At 47.7% G+C, this 26,117-nt stretch overlaps 1 protein-coding gene across 8 annotated transcripts in view; it reads right to left on the bottom strand.

The window, feature by feature from the left end:
* NAV2 (neuron navigator 2) overlaps window positions 1-26,117 on the bottom strand; it is a 972,027-nt gene that overhangs the window by 557,601 nt on the left and 388,309 nt on the right. For all 8 annotated transcript variants that reach the window (XM_069623466.1, XM_069623467.1, XM_069623469.1 and 5 more), the window contains exon 6: window positions 5,414-5,562. In XM_069623466.1, the coding sequence (XP_069479567.1) occupies window positions 5,414-5,562 (149 nt within the window). The remainder of the gene's footprint in view (window positions 1-5,413; window positions 5,563-26,117) is intronic.

Genomic DNA, 26,117 nt, shown 5'->3' with positions numbered 1-26,117 from the left:
GGTACTGTTGGTTTTAAGTTAAAGCATCTCTCTTTTTTTTTCTACCCTATAAGAGTAACCCCGAAAGTGAGATCTGTTGGGCCATACAGTCACGAGGGCTGCATAGACCATTTGGCTTTCCCTTAGCCAGGGAGCCAACACCAGGAAGGAATCTCTCCTCACACCCTGTCTCCCCCACATTTTTGGAGTTGGTATTTCAGGTTAAATGCTTGGATGTTACATTTGATATTGGTCCAAGCTGTTCGCTAGGAATTTTGATATCCGGTGCGATTTATCCCCTGAAGCCACTGGACACATGTGCATTTGTAGTAGGAGCCTTGCCTATCGCAATGAACTCCTGGGGGACTTTAACCTTTTAGCAAACTCCCAGTGGCTCAAACAGAAATAAATGATTTCCGGATGTGACAAAAGTGATAATGTCCAAGCTGCTGGCAGGAACATGCAGTGGCTCCGGGTAGAGTTGAGAATTCAGCTTAAAATTCTCTTCATTATCTTCCGATGCATCCGTGGGACTGCTTCGGCCTACAGTAAGACGCGCGTTACGCGGTGCAGCCCAACAGACGGCTCATTCCTGGGACTCTCCGTCAGACCAGAAGACACAAAAGAAGGTCAGCCTTGAGACACAGGCTTTGGAAGAAAGTACAAAATTGCATTCATGACAGTGCACGATGGTTCTAGTGTCAGGCCCTTGTTCAAGTGGCATCTGTTGATATACATGTCAGGTGTGGAGTTAACATCCGCGAGGTGAGGGCATATACACATGTTTGGACTCACTGGTCGACTGAGGAAAAAAAATGAAAAACAATATAGGGGCACTGTCTTCTTTGTCCAATTGGCTGTCAACTTGCCCAGACAGCATCCCCTTGACACATGCTATACCACGCACCCACCAAATCTGTCCCCCGCCAAGGTCACAGTTCCACTACTTGTGTGGGCACACTTCTACCACTGTACTCTATATATGCATAGAGGCAAAGCAGACGGACCTTCATTTCAGAGGGATGTACTGAGCCCATGCGTTTGGAAGCCAAAACTGTAGTGATGGGCAAAGGGAAGTCGCCAACATCTCGGCTTTTCCTTTAAGCAAAAGTACGCACAGGGCGCCCTGCAGTGCGTGTTTTTCCTTCTAGACTAGTCATGACGTAGATTAGACCAGTTGCCAGAATCCACCAGGAACAAGCCTCACCTTCAATAAGCTGCAAGGTGAACCACGTGCATGCCACACGCCACCCCATGCCAGCAAATAGCCTGAGACTAGCAGCACCATAGATCACCCTGATGGGTTCCCTCTGAACTGTGTGCTGCTTGCAAAGAGCAGGATCAACAGATAGGAAAGGGAACGCATGGGACCTTGCACCGCATTGCGCCCAACCTACGTGTAGGGACCCCAGCTCCTCGTGTGCCTTGAAGGCCAACGCACTATACAGGATTGTTGCAACATTATTAGGAGTTAAAATGGGTAACAATGGATTAGGTCAGTGAACCTACATTGGAAATGGTGGGAAAAACGCACGTTCTCCAACTTGGTATTTTATTTTCAGCTAACTGCCTTGAAATAATTTGTGCCCTAAAATAATCTACGCTGCATTAAACAAGAGGCACCCACAAAGGTGTACATGGAGAACTGGAAAGATAAAACAGTTTGAAAAGAGGAGGCCATCTTGAAGAGTGCATGTGCAATTGCTCGGAGAGGCTCTCCCCTATGCTGGAGAACGCACAGGTCTGGCAAAGTGACTAGAAGGGTCATGGTACAGAGAGGAGGTTTTACAATCACTCTGCGCCAAACAATGTCGTTTTTATGCACAATTTTAATTGTTAGCAAGATCAGCCTGACACGTGTTTCGAGACTTGGCTCTTTTTCGGAGGCAAATACACTTTTCTGGTTTGCTCCAGTCACTAATTAACTGTTCGCAAAAGGATCAAGTCAACCAACCATCTCAATATCACTTCACTGTTAGGATAAAGCTTAATGTACACTATCAGCCTTTCGGCGTCGTACTGAATTCGGGTACACATCATCAGTCTAAAGCTGTCACGAGGAATGCGGAAAGGTAGCCCCAACCTACAGTAACGCTCTGGAGAGAGGAAAGTTAGACGCCTTCTTAAAAGAAATGTCAGCAGATGAAACAGACATTTTTTTCAGTTTCATGTTCACATGGCCAGAAGGATAAAATATGTTATTTAGCCTTAAGGTAAAAGTCTTTAGCAAAGAAAGACCCAAGGATTCAAACACTTGAATTGGCGATAACACACAGAAGGGTTGATTGAAGGACTAGGAACATGAAAGCTGTATTCTTGGCAGCGAGTTGAAAGCTATCTGGAAAGAAAATACTTCATATATTCAATCACTCTTGTGTTTTCTTTAATACATGAGCATATCAAAGAGGGCTATGAAGCAGGGGAGAGTATTACCTTCATGCTGACAACAGTTGGTTTAATTCACGGCTTCTTGCCAGGAGTCTATAACAGAAGGTGTGCACCAGGTATTAAGATTGCTACCGAAAGGGTTTGGTGGCACAGGATATCCACAAAATGTCTCCATTCCCCAAAACAGCTGCATGAACATCTCCTGGCCTTATCAAAGCTCTGAGGCACCTTCACCAGAAATGTCCACCCCTAATTCTTCCCCCTTTATTGTTTGTTTAGTGGTGTTTTATAAAGGCACCAAGCTGCGAACACAGTGGCATAATAGCGGCCCAAGTGAAGAGGAAGGCAGGGGAAGGGGGTGGCTGGGTGAGCGAGTGGGTGGGAGAAAGAGGGGTCTGAACTTTCAAAGCAATGTAACTGTCCACTAGCAAAGATCTCACTTCGCTCAAAGCTAAAGCACTTGCGATTCTTTGTCAGAAGCGTTTGTTTTTTTAAGTGTCCCCTCTCCGTCCTGTATAGTATTAGTGGGTGAGCCCATGTGAGGAATTCGACCATCCGCATGGTGGGTGTGTGGTTGCCTGGGCTTTTTTGAACTTTTAAAAGAAATTGAATGATGGTAGATGAACCTCTGTAAAATGTGTGGGTCTAATCAGCACACATTTTCCTATGCTCACCGCACGACATACACATAGATACGTGTACTCGGGGTTGACAGCCTACAAGCGCCATCCCCACTGTCATACTTTGTTGGGATATGACAGCCAAGACTACATCAAGGCATCTCAGAAGGAGTGGGTGGGGGCAAAATGTTCCTCCTGCCATGGCCAGCCCAATTACCTAACAAAGGCTCCATGTATCCGGCCTTTCCTTTTGTTAGCTCTGCTGTTGGCAGCTTTGCATACTCATCAGAGTAAATTCTAACACGCCCACGGGGGCCTGGTTGCAGGACTAACAAAAGAGATAGGAAACGCCAACAACCTTTGATATGCACTGTGTCAACCTGAAGCCAGCTCCTGCCTCTTAGTACAAAGGACAGTGACTTGTCATGTCTGGGACTATCTGTTTACAGTAGGAAACCCCTGCAGGGGGGGCCCCATTCAGAAGGTATGTGTATGTGGATTGATGGAGACAGAAAGTCTGTTCTCGCTGCAATTTCAAGGGAGACCTGCCGCTTTAATCAGGAACCAAAGAGAGCTCCATTAACTAGAGAGACCCTTTGAACCACAACAGGCAGGAAGATGGGTGGGACTTAGCGTTACATGTTTTCACCCCTTTACCTTTTCTGTTACAAAGCATTCTGGTTATGACCTCAGGCATGCAGGAGATTGTTGGTTGGGACCCAGGATTGGTTCATTAAGGTAGGCTTAGCATACACCAATCACTGTGGCCCAAGAGGACTGAGCCCCTCTTTTGGGCAGATCATCAGAAGACTTCACAAGGAGTAACAAGAAGAACTCACTTGGACCCTGGCTGAAGGTACAGTCTGCATTACAGCTTCCACCAGTGAAGGAAGGCCAGGATTTCCAAAGAGGGAAGCAAGATCCCTCCTCTAAAAATCTCCCAGAGAACAGAGGGAGATACTGAATCCAGAAAACCCACCATCAGCTCCAGAAGTGGTACCCAGCCAGCACACAGCATGCCTTGCTAGGCTATGCAAGCATGCTTCCTAGGTGGGAAGCGCCAGAGAGTCTCTGACTCAAACCAAGAACAATGCCGTGGCCTGCAACACTCTGCTCAGCTTTGGGCCATCCGCCTTAAAGGATGAGATAAGCCCAGTGAAGAAGCTAGGAGGAGTGCATCGACAAGCATCAACCAGAGTCTGCCTTTAAGGACATTTTTGAGGCAGTCGAGCCCCTCTACCTGCAACCGACTGCACCGCTGACTGTTACACCAAAGTCACTCATGCCATCTGAGATGCCTCGACCAGTGTTTCAGACCCACCGACCAGCATTGAGAAAACGATTCCAGACCCTAAGCTGCCGTGTAGGCCAGCCTGCAGCCGTCCAGCCAGCCTCGCTTACCGAACTATCTGCCGCTTGATACCCGCAGCGGTCTCCCATCTTGAACTCTGTCGCAAAAGCTGCAAAGTACCCTGAAACCAGCTCTGCACCGGTCAAGTACAAAGAACTTCTACAAGTACAAGGTACATTTGCGTTTCTGTCCCTCTGGTCCTTATCCGAAGGCCCCTAATGACATTTCACAACCCATTGCTCCCTTTGTGCTGAAACCAAGTATCCTTGAACTATTGTGATAAATTACTTTACCGTCTACCCTCCTATCAGTATCCAGAGCGCATCCCATTTCCTTCTTGAAACTGGCTGTCCTCTGCATTCCTTTACAGGGTGGGTTGTATTTTGTAGTGTGCTAGAATGGTCTGTTACGATAATAATAAAGTAGATATTTTTATACAACCTTTACTGGACAGTCCCTTTTATGATTAGATAATAATTGTATTTTCGCTGTGATGCAACTAACCAACGATCCACGACTTTGCGGAGATAGGCCTGCCGTTCCATCAACGTTACCAAAAATGGACAAGGAGGTTTATACTTTGCTTGTGTTTCTAATCTGTTTGGATCCCTTCAGGTGTACTAGAGGTGTGGGGCTGATTGATGGTTTGTAAACCAATATTCATCCCTGGACCAATGGTGCCCCAGAAGTTGATTTGCCACACCGCATCCCTAATGCAGGAGGCGTTCTAGGGCCAATTCTCAAAATGACCCATTTCTAGAGGATAGATATTTGGAGGAGTTTGGCCTGAACCTTGGGAAATACCATTTATCATAAGATTACATACATCCTTTAATAAACCTTTATCCCTAACTTCATTAAAGTTACAAACTTTGCAAATGTATGTGAACATTTGTTTAACTTTCTGAGGAAAATAACTGCCAGAGAAAAATTCCTGGACCTAAATGGGACAGTGTTTTGACTGACACTGTGTTGAATGTCTTACTCTCGAGAGTACTGGTTCGGTTGGCATCGAGTTAGTGCTGTGAATGGCATGAGTGGGAGGCAAGGAGCCTCAGCATTTCAATTTGCTTACCTTTCTCACTGATGGTTGCTGGGTGATTTACGGGTTTGGATTTGTCGTAGTTGTTGAAGCTCTGACTGCGCCTGTTGTTAGCACCGAGAAGACCACGAGTTTTGGACTCGCTGCCCGCAGCAGAGACCCTCGTGGTGGGACCAGGAAGCCTGAAATTACAAAAAGCAGAAGATGGAAAACATACAATGATGGACTAAAGTCACGACAACCATGCAAAATGCCACAGCAACCACACAAAAAACCGTAACTCCATGTTGCCAACACCACCAGGTTTCTTCAGGCCCAGGGGAAAGACACTTGCTCCCCCCTGGTGTCGACTGCGGCAACGTTTGAACCCCAGTGTAGAAGTGGATGGACCCATGTTCAGTTAAACACTGAACACTTTAAAGGTACACCTACACAAAAGCACACTAAGCATTGAACACTCACTTCAAATAGCATTGCTGGAAGTTTTCCATTGAAAAATGTTTAATCAATGACACCTCATGGATAACATGTGGTGATAGCAAACATTTTCATTTCCTTTCTTAAAAAAGGAGTATTGTCAGAACTGTACCCGAGTGCAGACAACAGAAAAATCTAAAATGACAATGGCTACCTACCATCGGGTGCCATTTGGTGGCTCGTGATACAGTCATTACATGGTCTCGATCTTTACCTATGATTACTGAGTACAGTTACTAGTGCTCTTCTATAGCAATAGGAATGGAGTATGACGGTGTTGTCTTAGCAACAGAGGGCATGTGGAGCATGATCAAGGTGGTATAATGCTGCTAAGTATTAAACAAGGCACAGGACATTCAGTTAAGTTAACCTCACTGCACCTCAACTATAACTCTTAAACAGCCATGTGCATGCCAGTTCTTTATGGAATTACTATGCTGTGACCAGACGACCAGGCTGGGAAGCACTCCAGTAATTCACGCATTTTGGGATCTTAAAAAACAACCACACATTGCACCTAAGGAGCATGCGTGTTTGGCTTTTTGCAGTGTTTTTTCACTTTGCTGGCTCTGAGGTTACTCAGACATAACTAAGACTGATTTAGCACTAGGTCTGCATAGAGCCCAGCCCTGCACACCTAGAGATCAATGCAGTACGTTTGTGTTATGAAGAGGTCGGAGAGGAGAGTTTTACAGGATGCCAAGCTACACATCAGTGCTTATGCCGGAAGAGGGGGGAAATGCCTGCCTTGCTTGTAGTTGCACGCAGAAGGGGTGCCATCTAGTATTCTTGGCTGCCTTTTTTGGGATGTACCCATGATTTTCTCCATTTATTTATATTATGGTATGCATGTGTCCCAGTCCCTGCAGTTCAGAAGAGGTTACTTCACACCCACATTCTGGCATTGTGGGCGCACCCTTGGCTTCACTCAGAGCTAATTTCTGGCTATCTGGGGTGCCCCTCAACTGAATATAGTACATGGTTGTGTAATCTGGATGGTCAGTGGCTGTAGCCTAGAGGGAGAGCTAGGGAGAGGTCCCTGGGTCTGCCCCAGTGTTCCCTTGAATTCCCTCCCCACGCCTCTAACTCCCACCGCCCTCTTAAGTCGACTGCCAATGCCTGATCTTACTTCTTTCTGTCCTCAGTCTCGTATCTTACCTCCTTCTCGTTCTTCAAACTCAAAGCTTCTATTGTGAACACCCCCGCCTTCACCTTCTTTCTCTATAGATCCTGTTCATTTGGCTTTTGAAAACATACAACCGTCAATCATAACTGAACAAACTTGGCCGAATGCAGATGTCCCGTTCCCTCAGCCATTCCCCCTCCCCGTTTCCCCTTCAATCCCCCAGTAACTATTGCACCCACCATGCGCCATAGTCCACTTCCACAGGTGCGCTCCCTCCCCTCAATCCATGTAACCCTCCCATTTCGCCTTCATCTTCTTGACTTCTACCACCCCCTTCTTACTCCTCTCAATCTCTGGTATGTTCACATGCTCGGGGGTTTCGTGGGGGCGGTCCACTGTCAGTACAACGTATCTAAGGTAACACGGCCGCTACCGACAGCTGTGTTTATTTTGTTTACAGAAAAAGCATCAGAGCCCACCTGACTCAATGAAACCACATGTCTTACCTGTAAAAATACTACAGGACTTTGGGCCCAAGACAAAACATGTCCCTTGCCTTGCAGGTGATCATGTCTTCATGTGGGAAATGGCTGGTTGCTGATGAACATGAGCTGCTTATCCAAAGCATATACCTCCAACACTCCAACCAAGGGTGCAAATTCTCAAAGTGACCCATACAGGGACAGACATAGGCTGCAATATCTGCCAAAAATGCACATGTCACTCGCCACAGTGAGTCTAACTCATGGTTTTGCAGATCCAGTGATCTCTGAAATTGGGACGTGAAACCCAATGGAGAGGGAACATGAGGACTTTCTGAGCATGTAGGGGCAGCTGGTGGGCTACCTGTAGGATCAGGCGCACAGGGCACACTTATTTCAATGGCTTCTTCGCATGCCCAGGTCCCAGCCTTCCTTACCCGGGCACTATAAAAGATTTAAAAGCATTCTAAACACAGGTGACGGTTGGAGAGGGGGCCCGAGTTCACCAAGAGTCTGAAAGAGCCATAGTAACGGTGAAAGGTATTCTAAAGAAAGGCCTGGACATGAGGAGTGCCAGCAATAGGCCTCCCCGCCAATGACAGTCTTCATGAAAAAAGATCAGCATCTCACCCCTGTGGCTGCTTTGAACTCCGAGGAACGTGAAGAAGAAAGAGGACTGGCTCTGCACTGAGGGCTCAACACAAGCCCTTGCTGGGCCAATTGCCTCTGTTGGCGCAAGTGCACCTAAGTGCACCTCGCAAAGCGCGTGTCTGAGGTTGAGTCGGCTCTGTCCAATGAATAGAAGCTTCACGGTCAGGTGTATTCAGAAACTCAATGACCTCCGTGACCCCTGTGGCAGCACGCAAGGTAAACCCTCAAATCTAGCATCCACAGTTCTATCAGCAGGGGAAGAAAGATCCTGGGCCCTAAAAACATTGCTCTGTATTCATTTAAAGTGGGAAAGGAATGGTCTATGGGTCCCAAGAAGAAGCCCGTCCCTATGAAAAGCCATATAGTCTCATCTGAGGAGCCAGTGCACCCCATTTCTGAATGTGAGCGTAATTAGGGACGTGGCTTTCCATGTCACCAGGTTACTGCCACTGTAGGAACTGGGTTAAAATGCTTTTGTACAAGAATAGACCACACACCTTTAGGTGCCAAAGAGAAGGGGGCAAGGAAGAGGTGGATAGAAGGAGCCCATCAAAATGCAGCTTGACAGCAAGATTGTGTTGTGGAAAGCAGTCACAGTCCTAATACTCTGGTGTGCTCACCACTAAAGGATGCACGATGCAGGACCGTACTTGGATGCCTGGTCTGAGCAGGAGAGGCAAGATGCAGGACCGTACCTGGATGCCTGGCCTCAGCAGGCGAGAAGCAAGATGCAGGACCATACCTGGATGCCTGGCCTGAGCAGGAGAGGCAAGATGCAGGACCGTACCTGGATGCCTGGCCTGAGCATGAGAGAGGCAAGATGCAGGACCGTACCTGGATGCCTGGCCTGAGCAGGAGAGGCAAGATGCAGGACCGTACACCTGGATGCCTGGCCTCAGCAGACGAGAAGCAAGATGCAGGACCATACCTGGTTGCCTGGCCTGACCAGGAGAGAGGCAAGATGCAGAACCATACCTGGATGCCTGGCCTGAGCAGGAGAGAAGCAAGATGCAGGACCAAACTTGGATGCTTGACCTGAGCAGCAAAGAGGCAAGATGCAGGACCGAACTTGGATGCCTGACCTGAGCAGCAGAGAGGCAAGATGCAGGACCGTACTTGGATGCCTGGCCTGAACAGGAGAGGCAAGATGCAGTACCGTACCTGGATGGAAGATGCAGGACGGTACCTGGATGCCTGGCTGAGCAGGAGAGAGGCAAGATGCAGGACCGTACCTGGATGCCTGACCCGAGCAGGAGAGGCAAGATGCAGGACCATACCTGGATGCCTGGCCTGAGCAGGAGAGGCAAGATGCAGGACCGTACCTGGATGCCTGGCCTCAGCAGGAGAGAAGCAAGATGCAGGACCGTACCTGGATGCCTGACCTGAGCAGCGGAGAGGCAAGATGCAGGGCCGTACCTGGATGCCTGGCCTGAGCAGCGGAGAGGCAAGATGCAGGACCGTACCTGGATGCCTGGCCTGAGCAGTAGAGAGGCAAGATGCAGGACCATACCTGGACGCCTGGCCTGAGCAGGAGAGAGGCAAGATGCAGGACCGTACCTGGATGCCTGGCCTGAGCAGGAGAAGCAAGATGCAGGACCATACCTGGATGCCTGGCCTGAGCAGGAGAGAAGCAAGATGCAGGACCGTACCTGGACGCCTGGCATGAGCAGGAGAGAGGCAAGATGCAGGACCGTACCTGGATGCCTGGCCTGAGCAGGAGAGAAGCAAGATGCAGGACCGTACCTGGACGCCTGGCATGAGCAGGAGAGAGGCAAGATGCAGGACCGTACCTGGACGCCTGGCCTGAGCAGGAGAGGCAAGATGCAGGACCGTAACTGGATGCCTGGCCTGAGCAGGAGAGGCAAGATGCAGGACCGTACCTGGATGCCTGGCCTGAGCAGGAGAGGCAAGATGCAGGACCGTACCTGGATGCCTGGCCTGAGCAGGAGAGGCAAGATGCAGGACCGTACCTGGATGCCTGGCCTGAGCAGGAGAGGCAAGATGCAGGACCATACCTGGATGCCTGGCCTGAGCAGGAGAGGCAAGATGCAGGACCATACCTGGATGCCTGGCCTGAGCAGTAGAGAGGCAAGATGCAGGACCGTACCTGGACGCCTGGCCTGAGCAGGAGAGAGGCAAGATGCAGGGCCGTACCTGGACGCCTGGCCTGAGCAGGAGAGAGGCAAGATACAGGGCCGTACCTGGACGCCTGGCCTGAGCAGGAGAGAGGCAAGATACAGGGCCGTACCTGGACGCCTGGCCTGAGCAGTAGAGAGGCAAGATGCAGGACCATACCTGGACGCCTGGCCTGAGCAGGAGAGAGGCAAGATGCAGGACCGTACCTGGATGCCTGGCCTGAGCAGGAGAGGCAAGATGCAGGACCGTACCTGGATGCCTGGCCTGAGCAGGAGAGAAGCAAGATGCAGGACCGTACCTGGATGCCTGGCCTGAGCAGGAGAGAGGCAAGATGCAGGACCGTACCTGGATGCCTGGCCTGAGCAGCAGAGAGGCAAGATGCAGGACCGTACCTGGATGCCTGGCCTGAGCAGGAGAGGCACGATGCAGGACCATACCTGGATGCCTGACCTGAGCAGGAGAGGCAAGATGCAGGACCGTACCTGGATGCCTCAGCTGAGCAGTAGAGAGGCAAGATGCAGGACCGTACCTGGATGCGTGGGCGGAGCAGGAGAGAGGCAAGATGCAGCAACGGTCTGGATGCCTGGCCTCAGCAGATGAGAGGCGTGATTGTGTCTCAGGGAGTGGGGCAGGGAAGCAGCTCACAGGTTCCATTCATTGGGGTGGCTGCTCACTTGTATCTCTCACACGCATAGGGTGGAGGGAAAGGTCTTTCACAGAAAGATAGGCTAAAGAGTAGACATGGATATGAACTCCCCTAGAATGGGGGCCTGCAACCATTGGCCAGCCAGATGTTTTGGACTATGCTTTCTATCAGCCTTAGCCAGCAAAGGAAATATTGAAGGCACATGGATGCCATAGCTCAAAAGAATCTGGAGAACTGTAGGTGGCAGACCCCTGCCCAAGAACTTTCCCAATGCCATGATAGGCAGTGGTCGAAGTGAGCGGTAACAGTCGGGAGCGGCTTTCCACTACTTTTATTTTTTACTGTTAAGAGTTCCACTTACTTTTTCACCCTTCTACACTTTAACACTCATTGGCAGTTCCAGTTCAAATTAGATCTGTTTCAACTCAATTCGTTGTCAACCAGCTTGGCTGCAACCCTTGAAAAATGTGTTGCACATTGCTCCATTCCTGCCTACTCTGTCCCCTGCCAGGTTCACAGCTCCACTACTTTATTTGATACACTTCTATCACTGATGATGGGCGACTTCAAGGAAAACTAAGAGAGGCTCATGCACCATGTACATGGTTGGAGCTGTGCGAGTACATGAATTGCAGCATACCAACACGCCTGCCAAGCATGCTTGTCGGGCCACTGAGCATGGAGATATTCCCGAAAGCAGAAACCATTGCCATACTCAACTATGGCAGGCAGCATCAAGGGGGCGAGGCCTGCTTGCTCTATAACCCTAAATGCCACCCCTAACGGTGGGAATAGGCAAGATCTGGACAGTGCTATGATGGTACAGAGCCAGACGATAAGTGAGGGCACCTGACACTCCCAATATGCCTCGAGGAAAAACGCTGAAGAAATATTCACTTTGGAAGGGAGTCCCCGGGATCCTCATAGCACAGAGAGTCGATACAAGATCCAGAAAGCTCAAGAAAGGGTGGTGTCTGGGGAATCAAGTACCGTTGAATGACAATCGGCATTCAAGATGGCGCTTTCCTGATGACCTGGAGACCAATCTCAATTGCAGGCAGGGAAGAGGTGTATTTCTGTGGTAGTAAGCACCGTGGTATATAAATTGGCTTTTTTCCGTTTTTTGCCACTTTCAGAACAACTGTTGTCTGGTTTCCCACACTAACCATCAGCGCTTTGGTGTAAAGCGCTTTATAAATCAATAAATCAAATACAAATACAAATAATCATGACCAGGCAGTATATGTTCTGTTAACAGAGGCTCAGAAACTGGCCTTCAGTAAATTGATCCAGAAACATGTTTAAAGTCATTGGATTACGGTCACAGACAACATTACACTTGGGTCCAGAGGTAATGCTACAAAAAACATTTTTCTAGAATGTCACACCAGGGATTGAAATGAGGAATTGTTGACCAGGAACAAAAAGCAGCTCCCGAGTATCAAGCACAACCCCTTAAGCAGTAGCTACCACTGGGGATTCAGGAGCTAGTACATAGTGCAGAGCAAATCTATACACCACCTCGAAGCTTTTGGCCATGTCATATTATACAATATGCTTTAAATGTCCCTTAGGTGTGGTTTCCTATACTCCTTTGTACACATTCCCAAACCTCCACAGTAACTATCGCATAGCAAGGTTTGAATGGCATCACTTGCCTCGTGGGTAAAAATATAGCTCCTGGCAGCTGGTGGTTTTAAGCTAACCAAGCTCCACGTGGGTATAATCAGAAGCTAAACAGCTGCACGATAGTGGCAATTTCAAACCCCGACATCTAAAATGAGTGATCGTATGAAGTATTTCACCAGCAGATCAGGGGGCGCAGAACATTTCCCTGCAGGTCTGAGGTATTTACCTTTGCCACTTGCAGGTAACAAGAAAAAAAGCAAAAAAATAAGGCACTTACACATGGTTTTTTCTTTATCCACTCATACTTTCAAACTTTCTGCCTGGGGTGGAATGTCTTCAAACCGTTGTCGGAATTTTTTTTGACACAATTTATAGTAGAAAAGATTAGCAAGTTGAAAGAAGCAGAACAAACACCTGGTCTTCAAACTTTAAACGCGTTTTACGAGCTCTCCCACTCCACAGCATCCTTTTATCTTTCCAAGGGGGGGAAGCAGGCCCTTGGAAGTTCACTCCCCTAAGGTAAGCATATGATAAAAACATAAAACAAACCCAGGCAAAATCAAAGTCAAGCCGAGAAAACACCAAGGCATCCTATTGAAAGGTCAGGTGCAAGTGCTTGGAAAATCACCGCAAACAAGTCGCATGCACAAGCAGAGCAAACCCCCCATGCCCGTACCCAGCCCTCAGACCCAAGGACTGCGTGCTAACCTAGAGCTCTTGCTCTGGCCGAAGGTGAACCTGAGGATTCGGCTCTGGGAGGAGTCCTTTGCTGAGGCGCTGCAGTGATGGGGGATAAAAGAAACGCATGTTTAGCCACACTAGATTGCAAGCCACTGCTTTTGAGTTCAGCTGCACTAGAATTGTAACCTGCCGTTTTTGAATTTAGTCACACTACAATTATACTGAGTTAATGAACGTTGCTTCTGAATTCAGCCACACTAGAATTGTAACCTGCTGCTTTTGAATTTAGTCACACTACAATTGCAAGCCACTGCTTTTGAATTTTGCCACAATAGAACCACACTGATTTGGCGTCCGCTGCTATTAAATCTAGTCACACTTGAATTGTACCGATTTATTTGTTTAGATTTAGTTTAGATGCGCCACTTAGCAAACCATACACCATGACCAAAGCAAAAATGAGACCATATAGAAGGAAGAATGAACAATAAAACTACTCAACACCCAGAGATCACCTGAAACCAATTAACCACCCCCGTTCTCGTCTCCAGACCTTCACACCTCTCACGTACTTGACATGCCCAAAGGACTAGTGAAATAACCCACCAAAAAACGTGCAAAACTCATGCCCATCTGTAATCATACTACAAACCCAACACCTGCAAACAACAAACAACTTGGACACTGGACGCCACCCTTGCAGACACAACAAGTCCAGTGAACGTAACAAAGCACACCCAGAAAGGTCACACGCATAGACTCCAGTTCCTCCTGGTTCCACGTGCATCACAGATGAGCACAAGTGTTATCCTATCCCTCTCTGCCCCACTTAACTACCCTACTCACTTTTCTTACAGAGCCACGCTAGTGCCTGGAGACCATCAAATGGTAACGGTGCGCTGTATTAATCAACATAACAAGTGAGAGAAAGCATCAAGCAACATCCAAGGACACTCCGACGCCCAGAGTGTGCCTCTATGGCACCCAAGAAATTACCAATAACAAAGCTAAAAAAAAAGGATATAATGTGCACAGGCGTGAAGTTTCATATCTGCTATTCATTGGTTCCAGAGTCTAGCTAAGGTGGCTTTTTTCATAGATACCTTTCCATTTTACAAAGTTAGATTGTGTCTTCTGTATTCCGGCAACGTGGCCCAGCATGGCAAGGATACTGGAAGAAATGCTAGGATTATGATTGGTCATTTATAACGTGCTTAATACTCGAAGCATTGACCCGGGGATCGAACCTGTGTTGCTCCACATAGTCTTGCTTCCAAAACGAGCACGTTGCCCCTGAGCTATCCTCTGGAGATCGTGCAGACTGCTGTCATTGCTAGGGCAAATAGAAGACAGGAGACCTCTTTGTGCCCCCTGATACTGGTTGTCAATCACAATGTGGGCCATTTAAAAAAAAAACTGGAAATTTCATGGATGAGACCGCCAAAGTTAGCGCGTGCGAGCTGTTGGATGCCCTCCATGCAATTATTATTTGAAAAATGGAGTGCATAAAATACGTGTACAATCATGCAAAATTGCCTTTACACCTTGTTTTTGCATGATTTTTCACAAAAGGTGCAAATGCTACTAGCCAATTACGCATGGCAGACAGCATCAATTCCATAAGAATCAGTTAGATTTAAGCCTGCTCAAGAATGAAATGCGGGTTTAAAACCATGTGGTATCTGAAGGAGTAGGTGGGCATGCACACCAGTAATGAATGCCTGATTCAGTGCCCCCTATCGGCCTTCAACTGGAATGACAATTTACAAACCACTCACGCCTTAGATCGAGGCCTTACTTTTACACTCTGGGACTTAGAAAATGTGCCCCTTAAGAGTGCTATGCAGGAGGGGAAGGCATCTCATTCACAGGAGAAGCTGATCCCCCCCCTCCTTCTAGACTGTGGAAGGCCTTTCTAAAGTAGCGTTCTCCACCTTCTCCATGTTGCAATAAGGTTCTGCCAGAGAACCACCAGGAGGACTGGCATTGCTTTTACACAGCCCTCTGATTGCTACCCTTGCCTCCAGAGTAGGAATGGCAGATCGTAGATGCATCCTTCACTTTTTCTTCATTCTATCTCTACCCTTCACTCCAGCACTAGAAGGGGTAGAAGTGGGGGATATTTTGAAAGAAAACATTAGAATGCCCAGGGAAGCAAATGCGTGATGTTTTGTGACCACGAAAGGGTAATTAAGAACCATATGGAATCCGGAAGTCGGCAGCACATCATCCAAGGGTAGTGTTTTTCAGTGGTATCCGTGACTTCTTGACCATGTGATGTTTCCAGCACATTCGATGGCCAAAAGCCCAATTTCTCACTGCCCAACAGGTTCACGAACAAGTGGTAAAGATTGCATTGCGTTTGAGTAGTGGGGTTATACAATTCTGCTTTGCCTCAAACAACAACATCTGTACATTGGTCCTGCTAAGAAAATATTGACAAAAAATTAACCTTGGCATTCTGGGAACTGGCTTGATTATTACCATTCCTTTGCAAGTCATCAACCTCTTAGTGAATCTACTTTTTCCGACCAACACAAATCTCTCTCATGGAAAACCAAAGTGTTCAGAAAATCATAAAATACGCACTAAATTCTAAGTCAGGGGTCGGCAACCTTTGGCTCTACAGATGTTTTGGTCTACAAACCTCCTCGTCCTAGCCATCATAGTCAATGTTGAGGGATCATGGGAGTCACAGTCCAAAACAGCTGCAGCGGCACAGATTGCATACCCCAGTTGTAAGCCTTTCTACAACATCCAAGCATCCACAGGGACCAACGTCCAATTCCAAGAAAAAACTCCTTTTACTAAGTAGAATGCCTAATTGTACCCACATTTCCATACAAGATATTTCCTGATATCTCTGCCACACCGGGGAGGAGCAGGTTTTACCCTTCTTTCATCTTAAAAGTAAAAAAAAAAAAAAAGCAAAGTGAAATTGGCTTTAAAAAAAATAAAGAAACCTCTCTAAATTGTAATTGATCTAATAGCACAAAAAATGAATAATGCGTTTTTTTTCTCTGAACTCAGAAAAGCAATTCAGCCCAGAATTACCAAATTCGGAAATAGCAAGATAATCATTTTTCTCAAATGATAGAACTAGTAAATGAGAAAATCACCGAAAGTGTTATTAGAACACAGTTGGATCAGCAAGTCGTGTCTCTAGGTGCACTGCACTGACCGCATGCAGGTGTTATTAACTCTTTCAGCGTAGTTTGCAGTCCAAGGCTACTTGGACTTGGGTGAAATTTAGTAGCTGGCTATTTCAGTGCGTTCATAATAGCATGTTTGTAAGATCGGCATCGTTGAGCCAGTGGCAGAAGGTGACACAGGCAGGGGAAGGACAAGGGAGGCGTGGAGGTGGGGGCCACACGGCAGGTAACAGCTGCGGTCGGCTCACAATCCCATATCTCTCCCTATACCCTACGCAAACCCTCTTGCCAAAGTTCTGAACGTGGAGGGGCAGAGAGGGTTGGGTACCTCTCCATTCATACACAGGGAGCAGGGCAGCATCCACTGGTCTTAAGAGGAGGAGCAAGACATGGCAGCTATACATGTATAACACAAACCCTTCCCAGGTGGGTTTGCACTAATGACTGGCGGAGACTTTGGTTAGTGTCGGCAATAAAGGGCACAATACCGAAGTAAATCATAAAACAGGATTGTAATTTTATTCATAAAATGTACTCATGTATAAACAAAGTCTCATCTCTGTTGTACTTTTGGGCAAATGGGCAAGTAGTCCTCCTGGTCCGGGCCACCACACCTGGATGGGTTCCCGGCCATCCAGGTTCCCCCCAAAAGTTCTGGACTTATCTATCCCCCTTTGGTACTAATGTGATGGGATCCCCTGACTGTAGGTCGCCCCTTCCTACTATAGGATTTCCAGGTCGGCCAATCATCAGGTTGCGTTTGACAAGGTTGGGGGCCTTTGCTGCTAGAAACGTCCTACCCCTTTGCTATTTTTTTATTTTTGAAACATCTATAGCATTATCGAAGGCTACCCCCTTTAATCAGGGGCAAAATTGCAGAATAAAATGTTGGTAACCTTTAAAATTAGCCGTAGCCCCCTTCTGTTGCTATATCGGCCAGCATTACTATTTCAGATTGGAGGCGCCGGTGTCCAATGATAGCTGCTTCTTAACCAGATCAACTAGTAGTTCTGCCAAATGCAGGTCAATCAGTGCACTAATACTATGCAATTACATTTTCTCAAATTGTATTAATTAAAAAGGCCAATTAATAATTCAAATAATATTAACTCCTAAAGTCGTAGGGGCATCAATTCATGAGTATATTAATCTGTTGTTCTATTGGCAAGCTCCCTCCAGCTCCTCGGGCGTGAACAAATGATTCCTATGTAGGGAGCCCGGTTATGCTGGCACCCTGTGTTGAGATGCATATTTCCGTTGATCCATTCTTTTCACTCCCGGTCGTTCGGCGTTGGGTAACTAGCGGCTTTTAACTCCCTGCCAGGATCCCCCCGGATTCGCAGTGTTCTGCTTTTTATTTTGATGTCATTTTCCCCAGCGTTGGTGTCCTGTGTTTTATCGTTTTCCCTACTGTGCAGCCCTTGTTTCTAGGGCCACTGAAGGGAAAATTTTTCAGTATTGTAGGGCTCCTCCTCTTTGTCCAAGGCCCAGCAGAGCAACTTTACTAACTGTGTGGCCAGACCCGAAGTCTACCCGTATGATAACCATGCCTTTAGGCCAAGGGTCCGCCAGCAAGTTTTCCAACTGTGTGACCCATAGTTTTAAGGCAATCTTTCTTGTGGATATTTCCCTGTAGTGTAAAGCTTCTTGTCTACCCGTATCGTAGCGATGTCTTGGCCAAGGGCCAGCACAGCAACATTACCAACTATGTAACCCATAGCTTTAAGGCAATCTTGCAGGAAAGATTACCCGTAGTGTAATGCTTCTGGCCTACCTGTATCATAGCCATGCCATTGGCCCAAGGCCACCACATCAACTTTTCCACTGTGTGAACCATAGCTTAAAGGCAATCTTGTGGGGAAGGTTTCCAGTAGGGCAATACCTGTTCTACCTGCATCATAGGCATGCCTTTGGTCAAGGGCTAACACATCAACCTTTCGAACTGTGTGACCCATACCTTTCATACAGGAAATGTTGTGAAGCAATACTTTGCTTGCAACAGCCGCTGGGCTGCGAATCATGGCCCTAATAACGTTCCTCCCTGAGCTTCCGACTTCTAATTTCATTACTTACCGGGTGGTGGGTGGAGAAACTGTCTACATTACCCAGCATTATGTGCTTGCCAATGTTGGAGTATTTGGCAAGGCATACATTAGTTTTCAAAAATTGATTAGCAGAGTTTGCTAATTAAAAATGTTTTGATTAGCAGACCCAATTGATTAGCAATTTTGTACAAATATTATTAATGCCACCAGATGTTATTTGTACCGAAGACATGAAATGAGCAACAATACATCAGTTTGTGTACCGCTGAAATAAGACATTAGTTAGAGGAGTCAGGCTTTGCAATTTCTTTATAATTCAGCTAGACCTGCAGGTTGGGTAACTTAGTTTCTCCATTCAACCTAAGAGAAATGCACTCCACCCATAGCAATGGAGGGCAACACATTTAAAATGAGATTTGTGTACAATGCTGCTTGTCACTACAAACCCGCTTTCTTTGGCACACTGCTGCCTCCCAGAGGCCAGCCATGGACAGTGAAAGTTTTGTTAGACATTTACTGCAAACAAAGTAAATGTTACATAAAAGTTTCAAACATCTCTTGCAAATGCTACTCGCCCCTTCATAAAATGTACTCCACTACGGGAGGATAGCTCAGGGACAACACGCTCGCCTTGGAAGCAAGACGACGCGGAGCAACACAGGTTCGATCCCCAAGTCTGTGCTTAGAAACCACTCGGTATTAAGCACATTATAAATAACCAATTACAACTATGTGAGTGGGCGAAAAGACTTTGTGAGCCACAGCTGAGTGTCTGTAAAATATAAAAGGTTAGCTGCATGAATGGACACAAATAAATAGATATGATAAAAAAGCGCTGAAAACAGTTTGGCCAGATGTCTCATGCAGGTGGTAATATATAATGCAATCATAATCATAAAGCAAAGCGAGCTCTGGAGGCTAACTACAGTGTTTGGTATTGCAATTGATCTGTAGATGTACAGATTGTATGGAACTGTGGATCACTACTTTGACTAAGCGTCTAGTTCGCTTGTGTATTCATTATATAAGAGGAAAGAAAGACTACTCAGAGTGGATTGTGTAGCAGGCAGAGAACTGAGCAAACTAGATGGAATATTGTATTTGGTGGTCGTCTCAATTTCAGGGTACCTGGTATAAAGCAACTGGGTGATGATATAGAATGTCAAGGAGTATGGGTTCGCGCATGGGTTCAGCACCAGTTGCAAGATCTATGCAACCTGCAGGTTACACTGGGTTTGCCATCAAAAGCATTTGATCATGTACATTTTCCAAAGTGTTCACTTGTCACCATGATGCATCTTCCCCAACAAAATGAAATATAGTTGACAATGAAATTTAGAGACACAAACCTACACTTTACTCTAAAGCATGGAGATGATGCAGTGTTTTACAGTATCAAAACTCTGATTATGCATTATGTAAAAACCTACATTTTAGGAATCGAATTGTAGGACTGTCTTTTTAAAAGAATATATACTGGTCTTTTCCAGACAGGATATAGAAAGCTTAATGAAAGTAGCATCCCAATTATTTCTGGTATGCAATTATTTGAAAAAGAAAAACATCCCACACATGCCTTTGGCACTTAAGAGTGGAGGAGATGATTACAGTTGCACTTCTTCTCCATTAGGACTTGAAGTGAATAGAGAAAACAGGGAGACGAGAGCACAGAGGGAATGCAGGGCGAGCTGTGCTTTCATTGAAGAGGTCAACTTAAACAGCTATCTTTGCTACACAAGTGTCCATTTGATTAGCAATTTTAGGCCGTCCTCTGCTGGTTGTTGGCGTTCTCGCACCACCATCCTGAGGTTTACGGTACCCTCCCCAACAATTGCGACACAGGCTACTTATGCATGCCATTGGGTGATGGCAGTGTGTACAATAAATTAGCCTGACATAAACATAACCTGAATTAAGAACGCTTTTGATCTCGGATACCTGTGGACTACAACCTTTCAGCTTTTCCGTCATCGTCCCGATTTTTGTCTCAAATTTTAGCTTTTATGGACCACGATAATAGTGTTTTTATAGCGTTTAATAACAATGCACAAACTGGAACAGAACCTGTAAAAATCCTCTTGCAATATGTTGTGTTAACAAATATCACTGTGGTTTTAATTTAATTTTACATCTTGCCTGTGCCCTATAAGTCCCAGCATCTTATCCTACTGTACTGTCCTGTAAAAGTTGTGTAATCCGCCAAGTTAGATATGCAGATTCTCTGTCGCAGATTTCCAGCTCGTTGCTATTCCTGATGTTGCAAACATTTGATTAGTGACTTAAAGCAACTTATTGTGTATGTCACGCTAGCAGAAACCCTGCATCTTTTAAATGGGTGCTTTGTGTCGCTCACTTTAACGATCACGGATTTGCAAGGTAAGCACCAAGACAATCGGGGCAGACCTTGCTGACATTTGCTTCCTTCATTTTCCCTGGGCGCTGGTCCTCCTCTAACCTTTCCTTGCTGGGGACCCAAGACTGCTTCTGCCAACCCGAGCTATCATTAATTTTTCTATTCCTCCTTTCCACAGCTTTCTTTAAGCCCCATACAAATCCCACTGGCTACACGTCTGCTCCGCTGTACCATCTGTGCTACACTCCAACTTTCTCCTACAAAAGATGGATTAGGCCTACACGGGAATCACTTTGTTTTCCTGATGGATGACCCGACTCACTTGTGTGTTTCCGCAGTGGCCCTGTGGTGCCCTAGTCACCTTAATGGTATGAAACAATACTTTGCAGATCAAGTGGTGTGGTAGACACAGAAAGCTATCCGTTCTGTACCTTGCAAACTTTTTTTAAATAATTTTTTATTTTCAAAATAACACAATACAAACCAAACTTGCAGCATTATACATTGCAAACTGTAAACATCAATTAATACCGTATTGCTGCACTTAAAACCCCCCCCTCCCCTGAGAGCTTATCAACCTTACAGTTCTGTGTACGCTTGGTGCGGCCGGGCGCCGCCCCTCCCGGAAGCAGCAGGGTCCATTTCCGCGCCAAAGAGTCCCGTGATTAACATTCTCCAAGCCGCCAGGTTGCCCATTTCTTCCTCCCCACAATTACCACACGCTACCTGCCATACCCCCGTTTCAGCCTCCGCCCACTTCTGCAGGTCCCGCCACCATATCTCTATTCTTGGCCCATGGCGTTGCTTCCAACTCATAGCTATCCTTCTCTTAGCAAGTACATACGCCAGGTCTCTCAGTTTCCCAAGATGTTTGGTGTTCCGTGGTCTAGGGAACCCTCCCAGGAGGCAGGCCCAGGCCGTGTCAATGCGTAGCAGAACCCCCTTATCTGCCAATTTCTGTGCCACTTCCCCCCAAAAGCCTTCAATCACTGGGCAGGACCAGAACATATGTGTCATGCCTGCGTCTACTTCATCACATTTCGGGCATGCTTGTCTGCCTGCGTTCGCAAACTTAGCTATTCTCTTCGGGGTCATATATGCTCTGTGCGTGATGTACAGCTGTATTTGCTGCAATCTAGCATTCCTGGACACTTTCTTATGGTATCCCATGGCCCGTTCCCACATCCCATCAGTCATCTGTACCCCCACTTCTGCTTCCCAGTCAAGCCTCAAATCCATCAAATCCTTCCCCACCCGGGTCATCACCGCCTCATATAATCTAGAGATCTCATGCCCGCCCTCTGATATATCATATATCGTTCCGATCAGTGCATCTGGATCTTCCGCCAGCACCGTCTCCGGCCAAGTTTTGCGGATGCTCTGTACCAGCCTTAGGTATGTAACATATTGGCCCCCGTGCAACCCTGTTTCTTCACCCAGGTCTACGAATTCTCTAATGGCCCCGTCCTGCCATATGTCTCCCAGTGTGGCCAGTCCAACCGTTTCCCAATATGTCCTGATAATTTTCCTGAGCTGGCTGTCCCCCATAGTTAGGGCGACCAATGGCACATGCGGGGAACACGGGTGCGGGCTCTCAATCAGCTGGCACATTCTGCGCCAAATTCTCCACCCCAGCAGCAACATACCTGGGCATCCTTGCAAGTCCGACCTAGGGACCCAGACAACCTCTTTTAGATAAAACGGGGCGCAGTCCCTCCCAACCAGCCTAGACTCAGGAGTTTCCTCATCAGAGAGCCATCTGGTCACGTATTGTAGTTGGCTGGCCACATAATAGGCCTCAAAGTTCGGCAGCTTGATGCCTCCCCTATCGTGGAAATTTTGCAGTTTCCACAAGGCTACCCTGTTGCGGATGCCGTGCCACAGGAAGTCCCTGCATACACTATCAAGTTTGACAAAGAACTTCTTGGGTATGAAATATGGTGTATTACTGAAAAAGTGCAAAAGCCTGGGCAGGACCACCATTTTAAGCATCGCCCCCCGGCCCACCATTGCTAGCGGCAGCTTCTCCCAAAACCGCATACTCTCGCGGATTTTCTTTACCGCCGCCTCGGTATTGTGCAAGTGTTCTTCCTTCACAGCATGATATACATCGATTCCGAGGTAGCGGAAAGACTCAGTCGCCCAGGGCACGGGCAATACCGGCAACCGTTCCAGAGGGACTCCAATAAAGCTCCCCAACGGAAACATGCTTGATTTGCTGGGATTAACCGCTATGCCGGACAACTCCGCATACTTTTCCATGACCTCTAAAATGTACTGGAGGTTTTCCTCCGGACACCTCAGGTACAACAACAGGTCGTCAGCATATAGGGATATCAAATGGTTCGCTCCTCCCACCTCGATGCCAACCAGGTCATATTGTTGTCTGAGGTACACCGCCAGGGGCTCCAGGGCCAATATGTACAGCATCGGGGACCAGGGGCATCCCTGTCTGGTGCCTCTGCTAAGTCGCCACCTTTTGGATATCACAGATCCCGTGCGCACCCTGGCCAGTGGCTCGCTGTACAGCAGTTTCGCCCACCTCACATAGCCAGGCCCAAACCCGTACCTCTCCAAGGCCGCCAGCAACCACGGCCACCTCACTGAATCAAATGCCTTAACTGCATCTAGGGACACCACCACCATCTCTTCATCGCTTCTATTCCCCTCTTCAATCACCCGGTGAAGTCGCCTGTGATTGTGAGTTATGTTCCTGTTGGGGACATAGCCCGTCTGATCCGGGTGTATCAGTTTACTGATGACCCTACGTAGCCTGTTGGCCAGGACCGCCGTAAGGATCTTGCTGTCCTGGTTCAACATCGACAGCGGCCTATAAGATCCACAGCTTTGTCGGGGTTTATTAGGCTTGGGGAGTGGCACTAACAGCGCCTCTCTGAGCGTCTCCGGTAACCGACCCTTCTCGAAAGATTCATTGAACATTTCTAGCATCGGGGGGAGTACCTCTGCTCCATACACCTTATAAAACTCACTAGGGAGCCCGTCCGTGCCCAGGGTCTTCCAAGTGGGCAATCCCTTCACTACCTCCTCCAGTTCCTCTAGTGTAATAGGCGCGTCCAGCTCCTCTCTTTCTTCCTCACTAATCCTGGGCAGCTCTATGTCTTCCAGTGTAGTTCTGATCTCTGCCTGATTTTCTCCCCCTATGTCCTCATACAGTGCTTTATAGTAATCAAGGAAGGCTGCATTAACTCCCTCTTGGGTGTCTACTTCCTCTCCGTCCTCTCTAACCATCATCCTGATCGGGGGCCTAGGGGTTTCTCTCTTATATAGCCATGCCAGTAGGCGGCCAGTTTTGTCTCCACCCGCATGCTGCCTCTCAACATATTTTCTATAGTTAAGGTTACAAAGCCTCTCCCAGAGCTCCGAACACCGCTGCTGCAGCTCAAGTACTAGGTCTGCATCCCCTCCTGCCTTGCTACATTCGCGCTCCAGTTGTTTCTCCGCCTTCTCTAACGCCATCAGAACCCCACCCTGCAGGCCCTTCGACTTGGAAATAGCGTCCCCCCGTAACACAACCTTGAATGCCTCCCAAAGTGTGCCCGCTGAATCTACACTGCCCGTGTTAAGCTCAAAGTACCGCTGGATCGCCTCCCTGATGTCCTCCCTAAAAACCGTGTCCTTAAGTGCCTCCACACGGAGGCGCCATATAGGTATTCGTGCACGAGGGCGGCCATACTGCCAGGTCAGCACCAAGGGCGAGTGGTCCGATAGGACCCTTGCTTTATATTCAATTTGGGTGGTCACCAACACCACTTCTGACGTGGCAAAAAAATAATCCAATCTCGTGTGTAAGCGCTGTGGGGCAGAGTAGTGAGAGTACTGCGAGGTACCAGGGTATTTCAGTCGCCAAACATCCGCCAGCCCAAAGTCGCCCAGTAACGTCTGTAGTGCTCTGGCCGCCGGGGTGGGCCGATCAATCCTATCATCGGACCTATCAGCCCTTGGGTCGAGAACACAGTTAAAATCCCCTCCCCAAATGATCGCTCCCCCCACACATGTGCCCAGACGGGTGCATAGGGTCCTGAAGTATGCAGCAGCATTCTGATTGGGGGCATATGTGTTAATAATGCAAACCTCTCTATCCTCCACCAGGGCTCTGAGCAAAACCAACCTGCCCTCCGTGTCCACCTCCTGCCACGTGACTCTGAACGGAACGTGCGGTGCTACCCAGATCAGCACTCCCCTGGCATAGGCAGAGTACGGGGAGCCCACCACCATGCCACTCCACTTTTTCTCAACCAGTTCTAACTTGTGTCGGTTCAGGTGTGTTTCTTGCAATAGTGCGATGTCAATCCTCTGCCTTTTGAGGTACAACATAACTTTATTCCTTTTTAAATAACTATTAAGTCCCCTGACATTCCAGGTGACAATCTTAAGGTCTCCCATGGCAAGCTCGTTCCCCCCTGCCTCCCATGTAGCGACCCCCAACCGCCCCCATGACACAGATAGCGTTTTGGTCCAGTAACTCCTCATATAAGCTCAAACTCCCCTCAACTATATACACGACTAAACCCCAACTCCCCTCCCCTCCCCCCAACATCACACACCCCAACTGCTGCCCAGCTCCAGCTTCAGAGCTCAGGCACCCCCACATCTAGCTCCGCAAACACCGATCGGCGAACGGAGCCCAGTAGGGTGAGGTCACCCTAGTGGTCACCCAACTAAAACTATTGTGGGGTAGAGAGTATCGCCCCGTAAGGCTCCCGATCAAATAAAAATTCACAGTGTCCTGACAAATAGTGCAGTCATCTGACCTTCTTTACCAAAAGTGCCACACCGACTATATTCAAGTCCCACGAGCCACGCCATCTTGCGAGGTCATGTTATGATTCCCGTGTCTCTTCCGAGCCCTTTCTGGGCCGAACTTCTGGTTCCTGGGGGCATCCATGCGCATCGAGCCATCCCATGGCATCCTCCGGAGTTTCAAAAAATAAGGTTTTATGTGCATGGAAGACCTTCAATTTTGCAGGATAGAGTAACATATATTTGTGGCCCGCTTCTTTCAGCCTCCGCTTTACAGACCCAAAGTTCATGCGACTACGCTGTACAGTCAAAGTATAATCTGGATAAGCCGTAATGTTTGCCGCTCCTCTCGTGATCGTCCCTCCTTTGCGGAAGTATTCCAGTATCCTCTCCCGGTCGCGGTAATTAAGGATTTTGGCGATCACAGGCCTCGGCGGGTTCCCGGGAGGTGGCCTCCTAGTTAGGGCTCTATGTGCTCTTTCTACCGCAAATCCTTGAGATAGGGCCCCTCCAGATATCTACTGTAAGAGCATGGATTCGATGAAATCCGTAGGGTCACGGCCCTCCATCCCCTCCGGTAGGCCCACGATGCGGATGT

Source organism: Ambystoma mexicanum, chromosome 11 (genome assembly GCF_040938575.1).
Source record: "Ambystoma mexicanum isolate Mex_15411 chromosome 11, UKY_AmexF1_1, whole genome shotgun sequence".
Taxonomy (NCBI): domain Eukaryota; kingdom Metazoa; phylum Chordata; class Amphibia; order Caudata; family Ambystomatidae; genus Ambystoma; species Ambystoma mexicanum.
Note: the sequence above shows the minus strand (reverse complement) of the source record. Positions and strands in the feature narration are given on the sequence as shown.